The sequence below is a fragment of the Hemiscyllium ocellatum genome, chromosome 7 (assembly GCF_020745735.1).
Source record: "Hemiscyllium ocellatum isolate sHemOce1 chromosome 7, sHemOce1.pat.X.cur, whole genome shotgun sequence".
Classification (NCBI taxonomy): domain Eukaryota; kingdom Metazoa; phylum Chordata; class Chondrichthyes; order Orectolobiformes; family Hemiscylliidae; genus Hemiscyllium; species Hemiscyllium ocellatum.
Genome location: NC_083407.1, coordinates 6,519,126 through 6,537,536, shown reverse-complemented (window position 1 = coordinate 6,537,536; position 18,411 = coordinate 6,519,126). Strand labels below are relative to the sequence as shown.

Genomic DNA, 18,411 nt, shown 5'->3' with positions numbered 1-18,411 from the left:
GAATCCAAACCAGAGGGTGCAATGTCGGAATAAGGGGGAGGCCACTTAAGACCAAAGTGCAGATAAAGTTTTCACTTAAAGGCTGCTAAATCTTCTAATATTCTACCTCACTCAGCACATTCAATACAGAAATTGATCATTTTTTGAACACCAATTAGATTAGATTCCCTAGAGTGTGAAGACAGGCCCTTCAGCCCAACAAGTCCACACTGACCTTCTGAAGAGTAACCCACCCAGACCCATTTCCCTCTGACTAATGCACCTAACACTATGAGCAATTTAGCATGGCCAATCCACCTAACCTGCACACCTCTGGACTGTGGGAGGAAACTGAAGCACCCAGAGGAAACCCACGCAGACACGGGGAAAATGTGCAAACTCCACACAGACAGTCGCCCGAAACTGGAATCCAACTTGGGTGCCGGGTGCGGGGAGGCAGCTGTGCTAACCACTTAGCCACTGTGCTGCCCCAATGAAACGTCCTTATAAATTTGGGGTTGTGTTTAAGATAATGACGACTTTAAAATGTAGTGCTTAATTGAAGCATTGATTTCATGAAACATTAAGGCCAGAGTCAGGTTCCTCAGGACAAATTTTGCCTGGAAAAGCCAAAGTAAGATTTGAATTACTATGCCATTTGTGAGTAATCCCATTTGAACCAACTTGCAAATCAAAACAACGAAAGTTCCAGAGAAGTTGGCAGGTTTCTAGCTTGCAAAATTTAAATAAATTTTCAGTACAGGTACTAGTCACCTCGCTCTAATGTGGGAACAGGCCTATGGTCCTACAGGATTATGGTGACTTTACCTTTTCTACTAGTGCTTCTGCAGGTTCAGTATCCGAACTTGTAAACTACAAAGTAAAAGACTAAACCCCCAACAGCTCCTCTGTACTAGTACACATACAACTAGCAGAGATTTTGTTTCAAAAAGAAGATTAAAACAAAAAATTACAGGTAGCCCCCGCTGTTCGAACGTTCACATTTACAAAAGACCTACATTGGACCTGTTTTCACAAATCCAAAGAGGATTTTCACTTTTACAAAAACAGCGAGATTTTTCCCATATAAATCATGCATCTTCGCTTTACACCATTTTCAGCTTATGAAAGGTTTCCTGGAATGCTCTACTTTCAGACAGTGGGGGATACATTACTTCAGTACCAGAGCAGAGAACAGTTCTTTTAAAAGCAATGAACATCCATTTGAGGGCACAGACGTAACAGTACCAACTCTGACAAGCCAATCAGGCGACCCATTGATGATGTGAGATACCATTCACTCAAAATAACACCACAATGATGCAAGAGTTAGGAAATGAGAGAAGTTAAAATCGAGAATGGCATTTTAAATGAGGAAAGAGAGAACAAAATAATTTGAAGAAAGGAGTCTTAAAACAAGGACTCTCCATATGGGGGCGTGCAGGAAAGTTGCATAGACCATAAGACCACAAGATATAGGAGCGGAATTAGACCATCGGGGAGGCATTCAGATGGGTATATGAATAGGAAGGCATATAGGCCAGGTGCTGGTAGGTGGGCCTAGATTGGGTTGGGATATCTGGTCCGCATAGAAGGGTTGGACCGAAGGGTCTGTTTCCGTGCTGTACATCTCTATGACGATCGAGCCTACTCCGCAAGCCAATCACAGCTGAATCCATTCTCCTGCCTTCTCCTAGTTATACCTTGATCCCATTACCAAGCAAGAATCTATCTAAGTTTTAAATACACTCAATGACCTGTCCTCCACAACCCTTGTCAGCAATCAGTTCCACACATTAACCACCTCTGGCTGAAGAAATTGTTCCTTATCTCAGTTCGAAAGGGTCGTCCCTTTACTCTGAGGCTGTGCCCTCAGGTCCTAGTCAGTCCTACTAAAGGGAACACCTTCTCCACATCCACTCTATCCAGGCCTCTCAGTATTCTGTAAGTTTCAATCAGATCCTCCCTCATTCTTCTAAACTTTATCGAGTACAGACCCAACTGCTCCTCATATGACAAGTTCCTCATCCCTGGGATCATTCTTGTAAACCTCCTCTGGACCCCCTCCAATATCAGCACATCTGTCTTTAGATACGGTGCCTAAAATTACTCAATTTTAAATTTGATCTGACCACAACCTTATATAGCTTCAAGAGTACATCTCTGTTCTTGTATTCTAGTTCTCTTGAAATGAATGCTAATATTGCATTAGACTTCCTAACTACCAACTGAACCTGAATGTTAACCTTTAGAGAATCCTGAACCAGGACTCCACATCCTCAGTGGGTTAGATTTCCAAAGCCTTTCCTAATCTGTGGAATATTGTGTGCAATTCTGGTCTCCCATCTATAGGAAGGATGTTGTGAAATTTGAAAGCACTCAGAAAAGATTTGCAAGGATATTGCCAGGGTTGGATGGTTTGAGCTATAGCGAGACGCTGGATAGGCTCAGACTGTTTTCCCTGGAGCATTGGAGGCTGAGGGGTGACTTTACAGAGGTTTATAAAATTATAGGATAAACAGACAAGATCTTTTAAGTGGGATGGGGGCTGTCCAGCGCTAAAGGGTTTAGGGTGAGGGGGAAAAATATAAAAGGGACTGAAGAGGCAACTTTTTCACGCAAAGGGTGGTGCATGTATGGAATGAGCTGCCAGAGGTGATGGTGAAGGTTGGTACAACATTTAAAAGGCAACTGAATGGGTATATGAATAGGAAGGGCTTTGAGAGAAAATGAGCCAGGTGTTGGCAAATGAGATAAGATTAATTTAGGATGTCTGGTCAGCATGGATCATTTGGACTGAAAGGTCTGTTTCTGTGCTGGACATCTCTATGACTCTATTTAGAAAATAATCTAGTCTTTTTCCTTCCAAAACAGTGGTGCTACATTTGCTATTTTCCAGTCCTCTGGGACGTTCCCTGACTCTAGCGATTCCAGAAAGATCACCACCAATGCCTTTACAATCTGCTCAGCTATCTCCTTCAGAACACTGGGGTATTGTCCATCTTGTCTGGGGTGATTTTTATCTTTAGAACTTTCAGCTTCCCCAACACCTCCTCCTCAGTGATGGCCACTACACCCAACCCTGCCCATAACTCTCCAAGTTCTGGTATGCTGCTCGTGTTTTCCACTGTGCCGATTCAGTCTGCCATTTCTTTGCTTCCCATTATGACTTCTCCAGCCTCATTTTCCAATGTCTACTCTTGCCTTTTACCTTTTGGATATCCAAAATATCTCTTGCAATCTTCTTTAATATTACCATCTAGCTTACCCTCATTTCATCTTCTCTCCCCTTATTGCTTTTTCAGTTACATTCTACTGGTTTTTAAATGGCTTCCCACTAATCTTCACTACATTGTATGCGTTTCTTTTTGTTTTTATGCTATCCCTGACTTCCCTTGTAAGCCACAGTTACCTCATCCTCCCGAGTAGGTACCTCTTTGCTTGGGATGGATTTCTGCTGTGCCTCCCAAAATGCCCACCATTGCTGCTCCACCGTCTTCCCTTCCAATCAACACTGGCCAGCTCCTCCCTTGTGTGTTTGTAGTTACATTTACCCAATTGTAATACCATTACATCAGCTTCCAGTTCCTCCCTCTCAAACTACAGGGTGAATTTGATCATTATGGTCACTGCCCCCTAGGAGTTCCTTCATCTTAAGTTCTCTAACCAAGTCTATCTCATTTTACATCATCAAATCCAGAACTGCCTCTTGCCTTGCAGGCTCTACCACAAGCTGCTCCAAAAAGCACCAAGCTGCACCTCACAGACATTACATTAATTCATTTTCTTCAGATCTGCTACCAACCTGACTTTCCCAGTCTACCTGCATAATGAAGATCCCCAGCGATTTTAATAGCGCCTTTCTTAAATACTTTTTCTATCTCCTGATTTATTTTCTTCCCCACATTCTGAGTACTGCTAAGAATCCAATACGTAACTCCCATTCGGGTCTTTTTTTGTTTCCAGCTCCCGAACTCTACCCACACAAAGTTTACACCTTCCAACTCTCTATTAGTTCATGCTACCAATTTAATTTCATTTCTTAGTAAAAAGACAACCCCATCCTCCCTGCTCATCGGTCTGTCTTTACGATAGTATGTGTATCCTTGGATATTTAGTTCCCAGCCCTGATCCCCTTACAGGTAAAAAAGAGGTCTGCAGATGCTGGAGATCACAGCTGAAAATGTGTTGCTGGTTAAAGCACAGCAGGTCAGGCAGCATCCAAGGAATAGGAAATTTGACGTTTCGGGCATAAGCCCTTCATCAGGAATGAGGAGAGTGTGCCAAGCAGGCTAAGATAAAAGGTAGGGAGGAGGGACTTGGGGGAGGGGCGATGGAGATGTGATAGGTGGAAGGAGGTCAAGGTGAGGGTGATAGGTCAGAGTGGGGTGGGGGGCAGAGAGGTCAGGAAGAAGATTGCAGGTTAGGAGGGCGGTGCTGAGTTGAGGGAACCGACTGAGACAAGGTGGGGGGAGGGGAGATGAGGAAATTGGAGAAATCTGAATTCATACCTTGTGGTTGGAGGGTTCCCAGGTGGAAGATGAGGCGCTCCTCCTCCAGCCGTCGTGTTGTTATGTTCTGCCGGTGGAGGAGTCAAAGGACCTGCATGTCCTCGGTGGAGTGGAGGGAGAGTTAAAGTGTTGAACCACGGGGTGGTTGGGTTGGTTGGTCCGGGCATCCCAGAGGTGTTCTCTGAAGCGTTCCGCAAGTGAGCGGCCCGTCTCCCCAATATAGAGGAGGCCACATCGGGTGCAGCGGATGCAATAGATGATGTGTGTGGAGGTACAGGTGAACTTGTGGCGGATATGGAAGGATCCCTTGGGGCCTTGGAGCGTTCAAAATATATTTCCCTCCCCTCCCCTATCAGCGTTCCGCAAAGACCACTCCCTTTGTGACTCCCTCGTCAGGTCCACACCCCCCCACCAACCCGGCACCTTCCCCTGCAACCGCAGGAAATGTAAAACTTGCGCCAACACCTCCTCCCTCACTTCCCTCCAAGGCCCCAAGGATCCTTCCATATCCGCCACAAGTTCACCTGTACCTCCACACACATCATCTATTGCATCCGCTGCACCCGATGTGGCCTCCTCTATATTGGGGAGACGGGCCACTTACTTGCGGAATGCTTCAGAGAACACCTCTGGGACGCCCGGACCAACCAACCCAACCACCCCGTGGCTCAACACTTTAACTCTCCCTCCCACTCCACCAAGGACATGCAGGTCCTTGGACTCCTCCACCGGCAGAACATAACAACACGACGGCTGGAGGAGAAGCGCCTCATCTTCCGCCTGGGAACCCTCCAACCACAAGGAATGAACTCAGATTTCTCCAGTTTCCTCATTTCCCCTCCCCCCACCTTGTCTCAGTCAGTTCCCTCAACTCAGCACCGCCCTCCTAACCTGCGATCTTCTTCCTGACCTCTCCGCCCCCACCCCACTCCGGCCTATCACCCTCACCTTGACCTCCTTCCACCTATCACATCTCCATCGCCCCTCCTCCAAGTCCCTCCTCCCTACCTTTTATCTTAACCTGCTTGGCACACTCTCCTCATTCCTGATGAAGGGCTTATGCCCGAAACGACGAATTTCCTATTCCTTGGATGCTGCCTAACCTGCTGTGCTCTAACCAGCAACACATTTTCAGCTGATCCCCTTACAACCAATCTGTTATATCCACAACATCACACCTGCCAATTTCAATTGGTGCTACAAGCTCATTTACCTGGTTTCATATACTGTGCGCATTTAAGTACAACAACCTCAGTCCTGTGTTGATTGCCCACCCTTTCTTTTGTTGTTCCCTCATCTACTGTGCCTGACGTTAGATTTCTAAGCCTTTCCATATTTTCTGGCCTATTACTTGCTCCAGAAACTTTAACCTCTGCTGAGTCCTTCTCCCCTTTAACTTTCGTCGTAAATTTTGTGAACACCTCCCCACCCACACTATCCACAGCTCTAATTATTGCAATTCGCCAGGACTCTGGTCCTTGATTCAGGCAGATCCCATCCCTTTGGGATAGGTCCCTCCTTCCCAATACTGATGGCGATAGATGATTAGCCATGATATAATTAATGGTGAAGCAGGTTCAAAGGGTCAAAATGGCTTAACCATACTCCTACTTTCAAGGTTTCTATCCTGACAGTACACAGGATGGTCTCTCTCTTATACTACAGACCAAGTTAACATACCTGGGGGGTTGGTAGCTGCCTTCATTTTCTCATCCTGTTGGAGAGTTTGAGTGAAGTTCTGCCCATCATGCTGTTCGCCATTTTCTGATGGTTCCTGGGTGGACGCCACAGTAACCTCCAAGGTCAAAGTCTGGCATGTGACCTTATGACTGACGTCCATCCGAGGATCGGCACCCTCTGCAGCGTCGACCACAAGTTGAGCCATGTCATCCCCAAAGCACTCACTGCCATGGACACCGTGAGGCTCACCCCTCAGCTCGATAATGCCATGCAGTGCGTAGTCTGTCTCGTCGGCAAATTCCGTGAAGATTCCAGTATTGTCCGCTATGCCCCCTCCATGCTCTTCCATCCTGACACAGATCCGTTGCACCTCCTTGGAGAACAGATCTATCAAAACATGAAAAACATGTCTGTCCTGTCAGAGTAATTGGAGAGAAACCACTTCTTATGGTGGGGTGGAGGGTCAGGAACCAGATTGGAGAGGATGGTGGGGAATGGGGGTGCTGGAACATGAAGATCTGCTCTGGTAGTGAGGGGGAAAGGGGAGGGGAGAGGGGCAGAGGGAAGGGGAGCGGGGGGAAGAGGGAAGGGGAGGGGGAGAGAGGGAGAAGGGGGAAGGGGGAAGGGGAGGGGGAGAAGGGGGAAGGGGAGGGGGAGAAGGGGGAGGGGGAGAAGGGGGAAAGGGGGAAGGGGGAAAGGGGGAAGGGGGAAAGGGGGGAAAGGGGGGGAGGGGGAGGGGGAGAAGGGGGGAGGGGGAGAAGGGGGGAGGGGGAGAAGGGGGGAGGGGGAGAAGGGGGGAGGGGGAGAAGGGGGGGGGGAGGGGGAGAAGGGGGAAAGGGGAGGGGGGGGGAAGGGGAGGGGGAGAAGGGGGAAGGGGAGGGGGGAAGGGGAGAAGGGGGAAGGGGAGGGGGAGAAGGGGGAAGGGGAGGGGAGAAGGGGGGGGGAGGGGGAGAAGGGGGGAGGGGGAGAAGGGGGGAGGGGGAGAAGGGGGGAGGGGGAGAAGGGGGGAGGGGGAGAAGGGGGGAAAGGGGGAAGGGGGGAAAGGGGAGAAGGGGGGAAAGAGGAGAAAGGGGAGAAGGGGGGAGGGGGAGAAGGGGGGAGGGGGAGAAGGGGGGAGGGGGAGAAGGGGGGAGGGGGAGAAGGGGGGAGGGGGGGAAGGGGAAGCAGTAGGGAGAGGGGAGTGGGGAAGAGGAGGAAGGGGGTTGGGGAGGAGTTAGGGAAGGGGAGGATGGGAAATTGGGGGGGGGGGAGGAGGACGGGTGTGGGCAGTGGGTGGTTGTTGGGGGTGGGTTTATTTTAATTGTATCAGTTTACGGAGGAGTGAAAGATGATTGAGGGGGATGGGGTGGGTTTTGGGGAGGGGTGACTTGTCCCTCTAGGCCCTCCCTTGCCTGCGGGGCCCGCCCGCCTCCCTCTCACTCACTCCCAGTCGGGACTCCTCCTGCGGCCTCCCTCCCTCACACACAGGACCGGGGCCGGTCACCCACCTTCCCCGGGGCCCGAGCGTCAGCCCCCAGCTGGCGGCGCCCTCCGCCCCCCTCACTGTCCCCGCGCTCGCGGTTTGTTTTCCGCCCGCCCGCCTCACCTTTTGTTTTTGCTCGTTCACCGGATGGGGGCCTCGGGGAATATTTCATTGAATTTGGTTTGTTATCCGCATCGCCAAGTAGCCGCGACCATGTTTAAATATTGTCCAGAAGAGGAATAAAACGCAACTGGCCTTTACTTTTCAAAATTTATTTTTTGAAAAATATCCTGGGCGTTAAGTCAGGCACCATTTCTCCTTGCCCGTGGTTAAAGGCCCCGAAACGGAAGCTTGGCCAATTGGAAACGTCAGAAAGTGAAGCCACGGCCACCATCTTGGATTAGGGCACCATTGGACAGGAAGTGATTGTACCAACTTGGTTAGTATTGCCAATGACCATTGCAACCAGGGCAATGGGCAGAAACCCCACACAGAATACAAAAGAGGGAAGCAAGATGTAGGTGTCAGCACTGTAGTTAACGTTGGGGCTCATTAGAGACCGTCTCCTCCAGGCTGGTGGATCATAGAGTCATAGAGATATACAGCACTCTCACCCTAAACCTATGCCCTCAAGTTCTGGACTCCCCGACCCCAGGGAAAAGACTTTGTCTATTTATCCTATCCATGCCCCTCATAATTTTGTAAAGGATCCTTTATGTATTTTTGTCTTTTTTATCTTTCCTAATCTTCAAGGGCCGAGTGGTGTTGGCAGGGTGATGGGTGCAGTGTTGGCAGCATGGATTGATAATTGTCATGGCAGTTCCCAGAGCAAGGACTCGTGGTGGCTATAGATCCAGAACTCTTAGAATCGAATCCAGCCCATCTAATCCACACCAAACCTCCAAAGAGCATCACACTCAGACACACCTTCCCCTACCTCAACATCAAGAACATTAAAATTGATGACTTACTTTGACATTACAGCACTGTTCGCTTCTAATGACACACCACTAGCCAAAGAAACACTCACAGCACTACAGGAAGAACCAGAAATGCTGACCCACCAAAAACACTATCAGCAAGGACAATATGCTCAAACTTATGCCTCACCACTCCATCTTTAACGGCCAGGTATATGAACAAATTATAACCACATTATAAGTCAATGGTACACCTCTTGGATGTAGGAGAAAGTGACCTGATGGTCTGCATCCCAGGATACTCTAGGAGCTGGCTTGAGAAATCATGGATGCATTAGTAATCATTTTCCAATATTCTAGAGATTCAGGATCAGTTCCTGCAGATTGGAGGGTGGCTAACGTTGTCCCACTTTTCAGTAAAGAAAGGAGAGAGAAAACAGGGAATTATAGAGTGGTTGGCCTGATGTCAGTGGTGGGAAAGATGCTGGAGTCAATTATAAAAGATGAAATTACGACTCATTTGGATAACAGTAACAGGATAGGTCAGAGTTAGCATGGATTTACGAAGGGGAATTTGTGCTTGACTGATCTTCTGGAATTTTTTGAGGATGTAACTAAGAAGATGGACAAGGGAGAGCTTGTGGATGTAGTGTATCTGGATTTTCAGAAAGTCTTTGATAAAGACCCCATAGGAGATTAGTGAGCAAACTTAGGGCACATGGTATTGGGGGCAAAATACTGACCTGAAATGAAAATTAGGAGAAAGTGAGGACTGCAGATGCTGGAGATCAGAGCTGAAAAATGTGTTGCTGATAAAGTGCAGCAGGTCAACGATGCTATTCACCGCATCTCCTCCACTTCCCGCTCCTCTGCCCTTGAACCCTGCCCCTCCAATCGCCACCAGGACAGAACCCCACTGGTCCTCACCTACCACCCCACCAACTTCCAGATACATCGTATCATTCTTCGTCATTTCCGCCACCTCCAAACAGACCCCACCACCAAGGATATATTTCCCTCTCCTCCCCTATCAGCATTCCGGAAAGACCACTCCCGGCAGCTTCCCCTGCAACTGCAAGAAATGCAAAACTTGCGCCCACACCTCCCCCCTCACTTCCCTCCAAGGCCCCAAGGGATTCTTCCATATCCATCACAAATTCACCTGCACCTCCACACACATCATTTACTGCATCAGCTGCACCCGATGTGGCCTCCTATACATTGGGGAGAAGGCCGCCTACTTGTGGAACGTTTCAGAGAACACCTCTGGGACACCCGAACCAACCAACCCAACCGCCCCGTGGCTGAACACTTTAACTCCCCCTCCCACTCTGCCAAGGACATGCAGGTCCTTGGCCTCCTCCATCACCAGACCATGACAACATGACGCCTGGAGGAAGAGCACCTCATCTTACGTTTAGGAACCCTCCAACCACAAGGGATGAATGCAGATTTCTCCACCTTCCTCATTTCCCCTCCCCCCGCCTTTTCTCAGTCCCAACCCTCAGACTCAGGACAATCTTCTTGACCTGCAATCTTCTTCCTGACCTCTCCGCCCCACCCCCTCTCTGGCCTATCACCCTCACCTTAACCTCCTTCCACCTATTTAATTCCCAACGCCCCTCCCCCAAGTCCCTCCTCCCTACCTTTTATCTTAGCCTCCTCATTCCTGAAGAAGGGCTTATGCCCGAAACGTCGATTCTCCTTCTCCTTTGATGCTGCCTCACCTGCTGCGTTTGAAATGAAAATTGGTTGGCTGACAGGAAGCAAAGAGTAGTCATAAACAGGTCCCTTTCAGAATGGCAGGCGGTTACCAGTGGAGCACCACAAGGTTCAGTGCTGGGAACTGCAGCTGTTTACAAGATACATTACTGATATAAATGGAGGTATTAAAAGTAATATTAGCAAATTTGCTGATGACACAAAGCTGGGTGGCAGGGTGAAATGTGAGGAGGCTGTTACGAGAATGTAGGGTGACTTCCGCAGCTGTACAGGGCCCTGCGGAGACCGCACCTAAGGTATTGTGTGCAGTTTAGGTCCCCACATTTGAGGTACGACATTCTGGCCATTGATGGAGTGTACCGTAGGTTCATAAGGTCAATTCCCGGAATGGCGGGACTCCAAGGAGCAGGAGAGTCGACGTTTCCTGAAGAAGGGGCTCATGCCCGAAACATCGACTCTCCTTGGATGCTGCCTGACCTGCTGCGCTTTTCGAGCAACACATTTTCAGCTCTGATCTCCAGCATCCGCAGTCCTCACTTTCTCCTCGAAGCCCCTTAAGAATCCAATGTTTCAGTGAGATCACCTTTCATTCTTCTAAACTCCAGTGAATAGAATCCAAATCTGCTTAACGTTTGCTCATAAAACAATTCCTGTGAGGTATCTAAGGTAATTAAGAGTTAACCCATTGCTGTGGTTCTGGAGTCACAACTAGACCAGACCAGTTAAGGATAGCAGATTTTCTTCCCTGCAGGACATTACTGAACCAGATGGACTTCTATTAATTGAATTTAAATCTCATGGCTACAGTGAAGAGATTTGAACTAACATCTCCAGTTTTCTGAATTACTCATCCAGTAACAGTGGTTAGCACTGCTGCCTCACAGCGCCAGGGACCTGGGTTCAATTCCCACCTCAGGCGACTGACTGTGTGGAGTTTGCACATTCTCCCCGTGTCTGCGTGGGTTTCCTCCGGGTGCTCCGGTTTCCTCCCACAGTCCAAAGATGTGCGGGTCAGGTGAATTGGCCATGCTAAATTGCCTGTAGTGTTAGGTAAGGGGTATATGTAGGGGTATGGGTGGGTTGCGCTTCGGCGGGTCTGTGTGGACTTGTTGGGCCGAAGGGCCTGTTTCCACACTGTAAGTAATCTAATCTAATCTAATATAATTGTGTTATTTTATCTATGGGAAATTAATAGAATTTTTAAAAAATAGTTGCAGTAGTGTGTGGAAATCAGAGTCTTAGATGAATAATAATCTTTATCGCAGTGTTTAAATGATGCAAAAAAAGCACACTTGATGAAGTATACACCACTTCAAATAGCCTTGAGACGAATACCTCGAGGACTTCTTCATCACAGCCAGTAATGTCAAACAGGCCAACAGCTACAATATGCTACCAAGATACCACAAACACATCTCCTGTCCCATCAGAAGCCCAAACACCCTGGACATTGCTAAACAATCACCAAAGACGCTTACTGCTCCATTCCCTCCCCTACACTTTGGTAAATCAGATTTAATGTCATCTTAATGCTCTCCTACAGCCTCTTCTGTTAGGCAGAAAGTGCAGAAGCTTGAACACACGCACCAGCAAGTTCAGGAATAGTTTCTTCCCTGCTATTATTTCACTGATGAATGGACTCTCTAACTTCCAAGTTGATCTTTCTAATGTTAATCTTGCCTAGCACATGCCCTCTGCAACGTAATCTGTATGCCTCACTGCAAGTTCTTTTTCACCCTAAAATCTGTATGTGCTTGCTTACCATGTTCTGCCTGTACTGCTTATAAACAAAGCTTTTCACTGTACTTGAGTACACGTGAAAATAAATCAAATCAAATGTTGGCTTACACGCACAAACTGAAGCACGAGGAGCTGGTACAGAAAGTCGTACAGAGTTGTGAGGTTGGTGCTGGAAAAGCACAGCAGGTCAGACAGCATCCAAGGAACAGGAGAATCAACATTTGGGCATAAGCCTGGTCGTAAGAAACAGACTCATTCCAATGAGGCTGCTTGGAATTGGTGGCCAGAGCAGAACTCTTGGCCTGCCCTGGCCTGGCAGCAGAGTGAGTGAATCCTGGTTGTGGAAGGACCAGAGCAGGGATTCTAGGCATCGGCAACGCGGCAGTGGCTGGAGTGAAGCCAGACTCTCCTGGTTATCGCCAAGGTGGCAGCGACAGCGGAAGTGGTTGTAGGTCAAGTGTGGAGAAAGTGAGGTCTGCAGATGCTGGAGATCAGAGCTGAAAATGTGTTGCTGGAAAAGCGCAGCAGGTCAGGCAGCATCCAAGGAACAGGAAATTCCAAGTGTGGGTCTAGCACAGGACCCAGCATCAGCAGCCCATTGTCGAGGTGGACCCAGCCACAAAGAGGTGGAACCTGGAGAGTGATGACTCTGACTTTGGGAGGGTTCAGTGCAGACACTAATGAAGCATTGGAGGACAGTGGCAGTACAGGTGTCATTAGTCAGGCAGCTTAGAGCTCAGGCTCATGGCAGAGGAGGCAGAACGAAGATGGACTCTCTTTCAATTATATCTTTGAATCCTTAAAATTATTCAAAAGGGCACTGATTATGGCAATAGTTGGAGTATTTTACTATATTTTATTGTATTATTCATTATAGAATACAAGTAACAATAAATCATCTTCATCTCCCTGGCCCTGCACTCATCCCTTGGACATCTGGATAACAAGGACACCTACATCAAACTCCTATTTATTGATTTTATCTCCAACACCATAATTCCAACAAAATCCATCTCCAAACTCTGGGACATAGGACTCTACTCTCCCCTCCTCAACTGGATTATTGACTTCCTGACCTGCAGACTGCAATTGGTAAGAATAGGTGACAACGCCATCTCCACAATTATCCTCAATACTCATGCCCCGTACATTAAAAACCACACAACACCAAGTTATAGTCCAACAAGTTTAATTGGAAGCACACTAGCTTTCGGAGTGACGCTCCATCACCTGATGAAGGAGCATCGCTCCGAAAACGAGTGCTTCCAATTAAACCTGTTGGACTATAACCTGGTGTGTGATTTTTAACTTTGTACACCCCAGTCCAACACCGGCATCTCCAAATCATACCCCGTAAGGCTGTGTACTCAGCCCCTTACCCAGACTCTGTGGCCAAATTCAGCTCTAAGCTCCATTTAGAAATTTGCTGATGACGCCACTGTTGTGGGTTGGATCTCAAACAACGACAAGAAAGAGGAAACTGAGTGGCTTGGTGTAAAGACAACAAACTCTCCCTCAATGTCAGCAAAATGAAGGAGCTGGTCATTGACTTCAGGAAGCGGCGTGGAGGACATGCCCCTGTCTGAAACAATGGGGCTGTTGTGGAAACAGGCCCTTCGGCCCAACAAGTCCACACCGACCCGCCACCCACCAGACCCATTTCCCCACATTTACCCCTTCCCCTTGCGGTGTTCTGCAAGGATCTGTTTTGGGACCATTGCTGTATGTCATTTTTATAAATTACCTGGAGGAGGGGCTAGAAGGTTGGGTGAGCAAGTTTGCGGATGATACAAAAGTCGGTGGAGTTGTTGACAGCGAGGAAGGATGTGGCAGGTTACAGCGGGATATAGATAAGCTGCAGAGCTGGGCAGAAAGGTGGCAAATGGAGTTCAATTTAGGTAAGTGTGAAGTGATTCACTTTGGTAGGAGTAACAAGAAGATGGAGTACTGTGCTAATGGTCGGATACTTGGTAGTGTGGATGAGCAGAGGGATCTTGGTGTCCGTGTACACAGATCTCTGAAAGTTGCCACCCAGGTAAATAGTGCTGTGAAGAAGGCATATGGCGTACTGGGCTTTATTGGTGGAGGAATTGAGTTCCGGAGTCCTGAGGCCATGTTGCAGTTGTATAAGACTCTGGTGCGGCCACATCTGGAGTATTGTGTGCAGTTTTGGTCGCCATATTATAGGATGTGGAGGCACTGGAACGGGTGCAGAGGAGGTTTACCAGGATGTTGCCTGGTATGGTAGGAAGATCGTATGAGGAAAGGCTGAGGCACTTGGGGCTGTTTTCATTAGAGAAAAGAAGGTATAGGGGTGACTTGATAGAGGTGTACAAGATGATTAGGGGTTTAGATAGGGTTGACCATGAGAACCTTTTTCCACGTATGGAGTCAGCTATTACGAGGGGGAATAGCTTTAAATTAGGGGGTGGTAGGTATAGGACAACTGTTAGGGATAGATTCTTTACTCAGCGAGTCGTGAGTTCATGGAATGCCCTGCCAGTAGCAGTGGTGGATTCTCCCTCTTTATGGGTATTGGATAGGCATGTGGAGGATAGTGGGCTACTGTAGGTTAGGGTCGGCGCAACATCGAGGGCCAAAGTGCCTGTACTGCACTATATTTTCCTTTGTTCTCACACTACAAGCAACTTAGCATAGCCAATTCACCTGCACATTTTTTGGACAGTGGGAGGAAACTGGAGCAGACACGAGGAGAATGTGCAAACTCCACACAGACTGTAGCCTGAGGCGGGAATTGAACCCGGGTCTCTGGCGCTATGAGGCAGCAATGCTAACCACCGTGCCACCCACGGGTGAGGTGGAGATGGTCAAGAGCTTCAAGTTCCTAGGAGTAAATATCACCAACAATCTGTCCTGGTCCATCCACATCAAGGCTACAGTCAAGAAAGCACACCGACACCTCTACTTCCTCAGGAGGCTAAAGGAATTCAGCATGTCCACAATAACCCTTTCCAATTTTTAGAAATGCACCACAGAACACATCCTATATGGATGCATCACAGCTTGGTATGGCAACTGGTCTGCCCAAGACCATAAGAAATTACAGAGTTGTGAACTCAGCCCAGTCCATCACACAAACCAACCTTCCATCCATTGACTCCATCTATACTGCTCACTGCCTTGGGAAAGCAGCCAATATCATCAAAAACCCCTCTCACCCTGGTTATACTCTCCTCTACCCTCTTCCATTGGGCAGAAGATACAAAAGTTTGAAAACACGTACCGACAGATTTAAAAACAGCTTCTTCCCCAATGTCATCAGACTTACGAAAGGACCTCTCAAATCATGGGTGGCACAGTGATTAGCAGCTGCCAAAGACCTGGGTTCAATTCCCGCCTCAGGCTACAGAATGTGTGAAGTTTGCACATTCTCCCCATGTCTGCGTAGGTTTCCTCCGGATGCTGCGGTTTCCTCCCAACAGTCCAAAGATGTGCGGGTTAGGTGAATTGGCCGTGCTAGATTTCCTGTAGTTAGGTGAAGGTGTAAATGTAGGGGAATAGGTCTGGGTGGGTTGCTCTTCTGAGGGTTGATGTGGACTTGTTGGGCCGAAGGGCCGGTTTCCACACTAAGTATCTAACATCAGAGTCGATCTCCAGCATCTACAATCCTCCCTTCCTCTCATATTAGAGTTGATCCTTCTCTGTAGCTTTAATACTATATTCTGCATTCTGTTCTATTACCCAGATGTAGATACGTAAGGTATGATTTGTCTGGTTAGTATACAATACAATACTTTTCACTGTATCTCGGTACATGTGACAATAATAAATGAAATCTTTCACCAGTGAAAAACCTTATTGCTTCAACTTTGTTGAAACCTCCATTAGGCCTCACCTTCCAACACCATGTCCCATTGGATTAAAAAAAATTACTCAGCTCATTAAATTTTCTTCAGTTGAAGTCTGACATTATTTCTCCTTTTATCAGAACGTTGGGGTTGTATTGTTGATTCTGGAGGCTTCTGCTGGTAGGTGGTTGAGACAAAAAAGAAGGCTCATTCTTCCTAACTGCTTTGTGAAGTGATCTAAAGTCAATAGGAGTCAGGGCACTATGCAAGAAAGTCTCCATCCCCTCATTGGGAGTCCCTTTAGGCTCCAGTGCAATCAAAATAGATTCATGACAATTTACACTAACACCAACTTGCTATCTTCAGATTTTCTTTTGAGGAAACTAAATTCAGTTTCTCAAACTGAGTTTTGAACTCATCCTCTTTACCACAGAGTGTTGTCGGGGATGAGTCATAAAGTATATTCAGGGCTGAGATAGACAGTTTTTAAATCAGTAAGGGAATCAAAGTTACGGGAAAATGCAGGAAAGTGAAAGTCCAGCAACACCTACAGCCCATGAATGAATGAGTGGAAATAAATATTTTTTGCTGTACAATAGCAGTCATTGCTGCAGAGAGGGGTATTGAATAGACATCACCACCCTAATAGTTGCTCACATTTTAGTTTAGGCTCTTCAAACAAGATCAGGCCACGGGTCGTGCTTCCTATTAAACTTTATTCACAATCTGTCAGCAAGGATAAGGTCACAGAGCTCCCTACTCTGAGTTCCAACCTCAATAATTACGGAGGTCACAGTCACAGCATCCCCCCCCAGGGCTCATCTGCATTTTCATTAAGCACTATTTCTACACAAGGAGTTCCAGGTTCTGCTCTGGAGTCTGCTTGCAAGTCGATTTGTGTTCAAGTCAGGGCAACATTTAAAAATATGAGAAATATAACCATGTTGAGTCTTTAAAATTACAACCCTGCATGAGATGGTGTTTGTAAGTTGGACATACATGAATCAGGGATCCCTGTAGTCCAACCACCCCCTCGGTAATAGAATCCCTAGTGTGGAAACAGGCCATTTGGCCCAACAAGTCCACACCAACCCTCCAAGGAGTATCCCATCCAGAACCATTCCCCTACCCTACTAGTTTACATTTCCCCTAATGCAGCTAACCTAGACAACACTACGGGCAATTTAGCATGACCAGTTCACCTAACCTGCACATCTTTGGACTGTGGGAGGAAACCTGAGCACCCGGAGGAAACCCACACAGACACAGGGAGAATGTGCAAACTCCACACAGACAGTCGCCTAAGGTGGAATCGAACCCAAGTCCCTGACACAGAGGCAGCAGTGCTAACCACTGAGCCACCACGTCACCCAATGATGCAATTTAGGCCCCTCTTCCTATCTTAAAAAAAAAGCAAATAACACATTGCCGGAACCATTTCATTTTTATTTTTGTGGACAATTCATGTGAGTACATCTCGTGCATATTTGGAAGTTGAAATGTTTGACACCCGCATCACCAGTGGTTCCGTGCAGTGCTATTCAGACACATCCCCACTCACCCCACCTCATTTGAAGAACTGAAATATTGGCCTCCATGTCAATTCTTGTTATTGACAGAAACTTTTAACACACTCTGGGTTTTATAAACAGGCAAAGTAGAGGAAATTTAGAGAACTGAAGCTGGCCATGTTTTTTAGGTGGGAGGGTGGGAAAAACATCCGGAAAGTAAGCTACTCTGGGATTTGAACCTATTCAAAAACTAATCCAAGGAATTAGCTGCCTTGCTGCTTTATTCCAGATTCAACAAGGTGCAGGACACATACAGTGTTATGTCTCATTAATTTTGTACTGTTTTCAAATTTCCAACACTGCTTCAAGACTGGGTAGGGAAGGTGTGTGGGAAAGAGAGAAAAAGCAGCAGCAAGTGGCATTTTGTCAGTAATGACATTCAAAGGGAATGTTATTTTAGCTACGTGCTCCTGAAACAGCCTCTTTTTTTAAAAAAAAAGACAATTCCACAGCAGGTCAAGCCAAGACCTAATTGTAAGGTGTCTCACGGTTCATCCAGAATAGAAGATTATGCAGAATTTAAACAAACAAACTTTAAAAAAAGAATCTATAAGTAATTTCTAATATGTCCTTAGAACATTGGGAAAACCTGTCTCAAGAAGTTTTGATCTTTTTCTCAGCACAGTACTGCTCTCTTCAAAGCAGTAGGTTTTAAAGGTAACCTGTCAAACTATGGTTTTGTTTAGTTTTCTGTTGGTAGGAGAATGGGGATTCTGCAGTAGATGTCGCGAGAGAGCCTCCTGATTTTGGAACTGCAGTTGTCACATCTCAACTGAAATGGAAAGCTACTTCAGGGACAATATACTTTACAGTAATTCAGCACTGGAGGGAAAATAAAAATCAGCTGATCTACATGTTCTCACACAGCAACCTAGACAAGCATTAAAATGATTTGTGGTAGGCTATGTTTTAAATAAAAGTCAATGGCTCTTTCCAAACCACTTTAAGTCAAGTCAAACATCGTTTGGAATTGATACAATTTTTTTTAAATAGAGCCGTATCATTTGGTTTATGCCT

The 18,411-nt window shown here is 47.0% G+C and overlaps 1 protein-coding gene across 1 annotated transcript in view; it reads right to left on the bottom strand.

Moving 5' to 3' along the window:
* znf142 (zinc finger protein 142) overlaps positions 1–7,771 on the bottom strand; it is a 43,168-nt gene extending 35,397 nt beyond the window's left edge. The window contains exons 1-2 of the mRNA XM_060828227.1: positions 7,756–7,771; positions 6,171–6,557 (exon numbers count right to left, since the gene is read on the bottom strand). Coding sequence (XP_060684210.1) covers positions 6,171–6,519 — 349 coding nt within the window. The 5' untranslated portion in view covers positions 6,520–6,557; positions 7,756–7,771. The remainder of the gene's footprint in view (positions 1–6,170; positions 6,558–7,755) is intronic.
* Between the last annotated feature and the right edge of the window lie 10,640 nt (positions 7,772–18,411).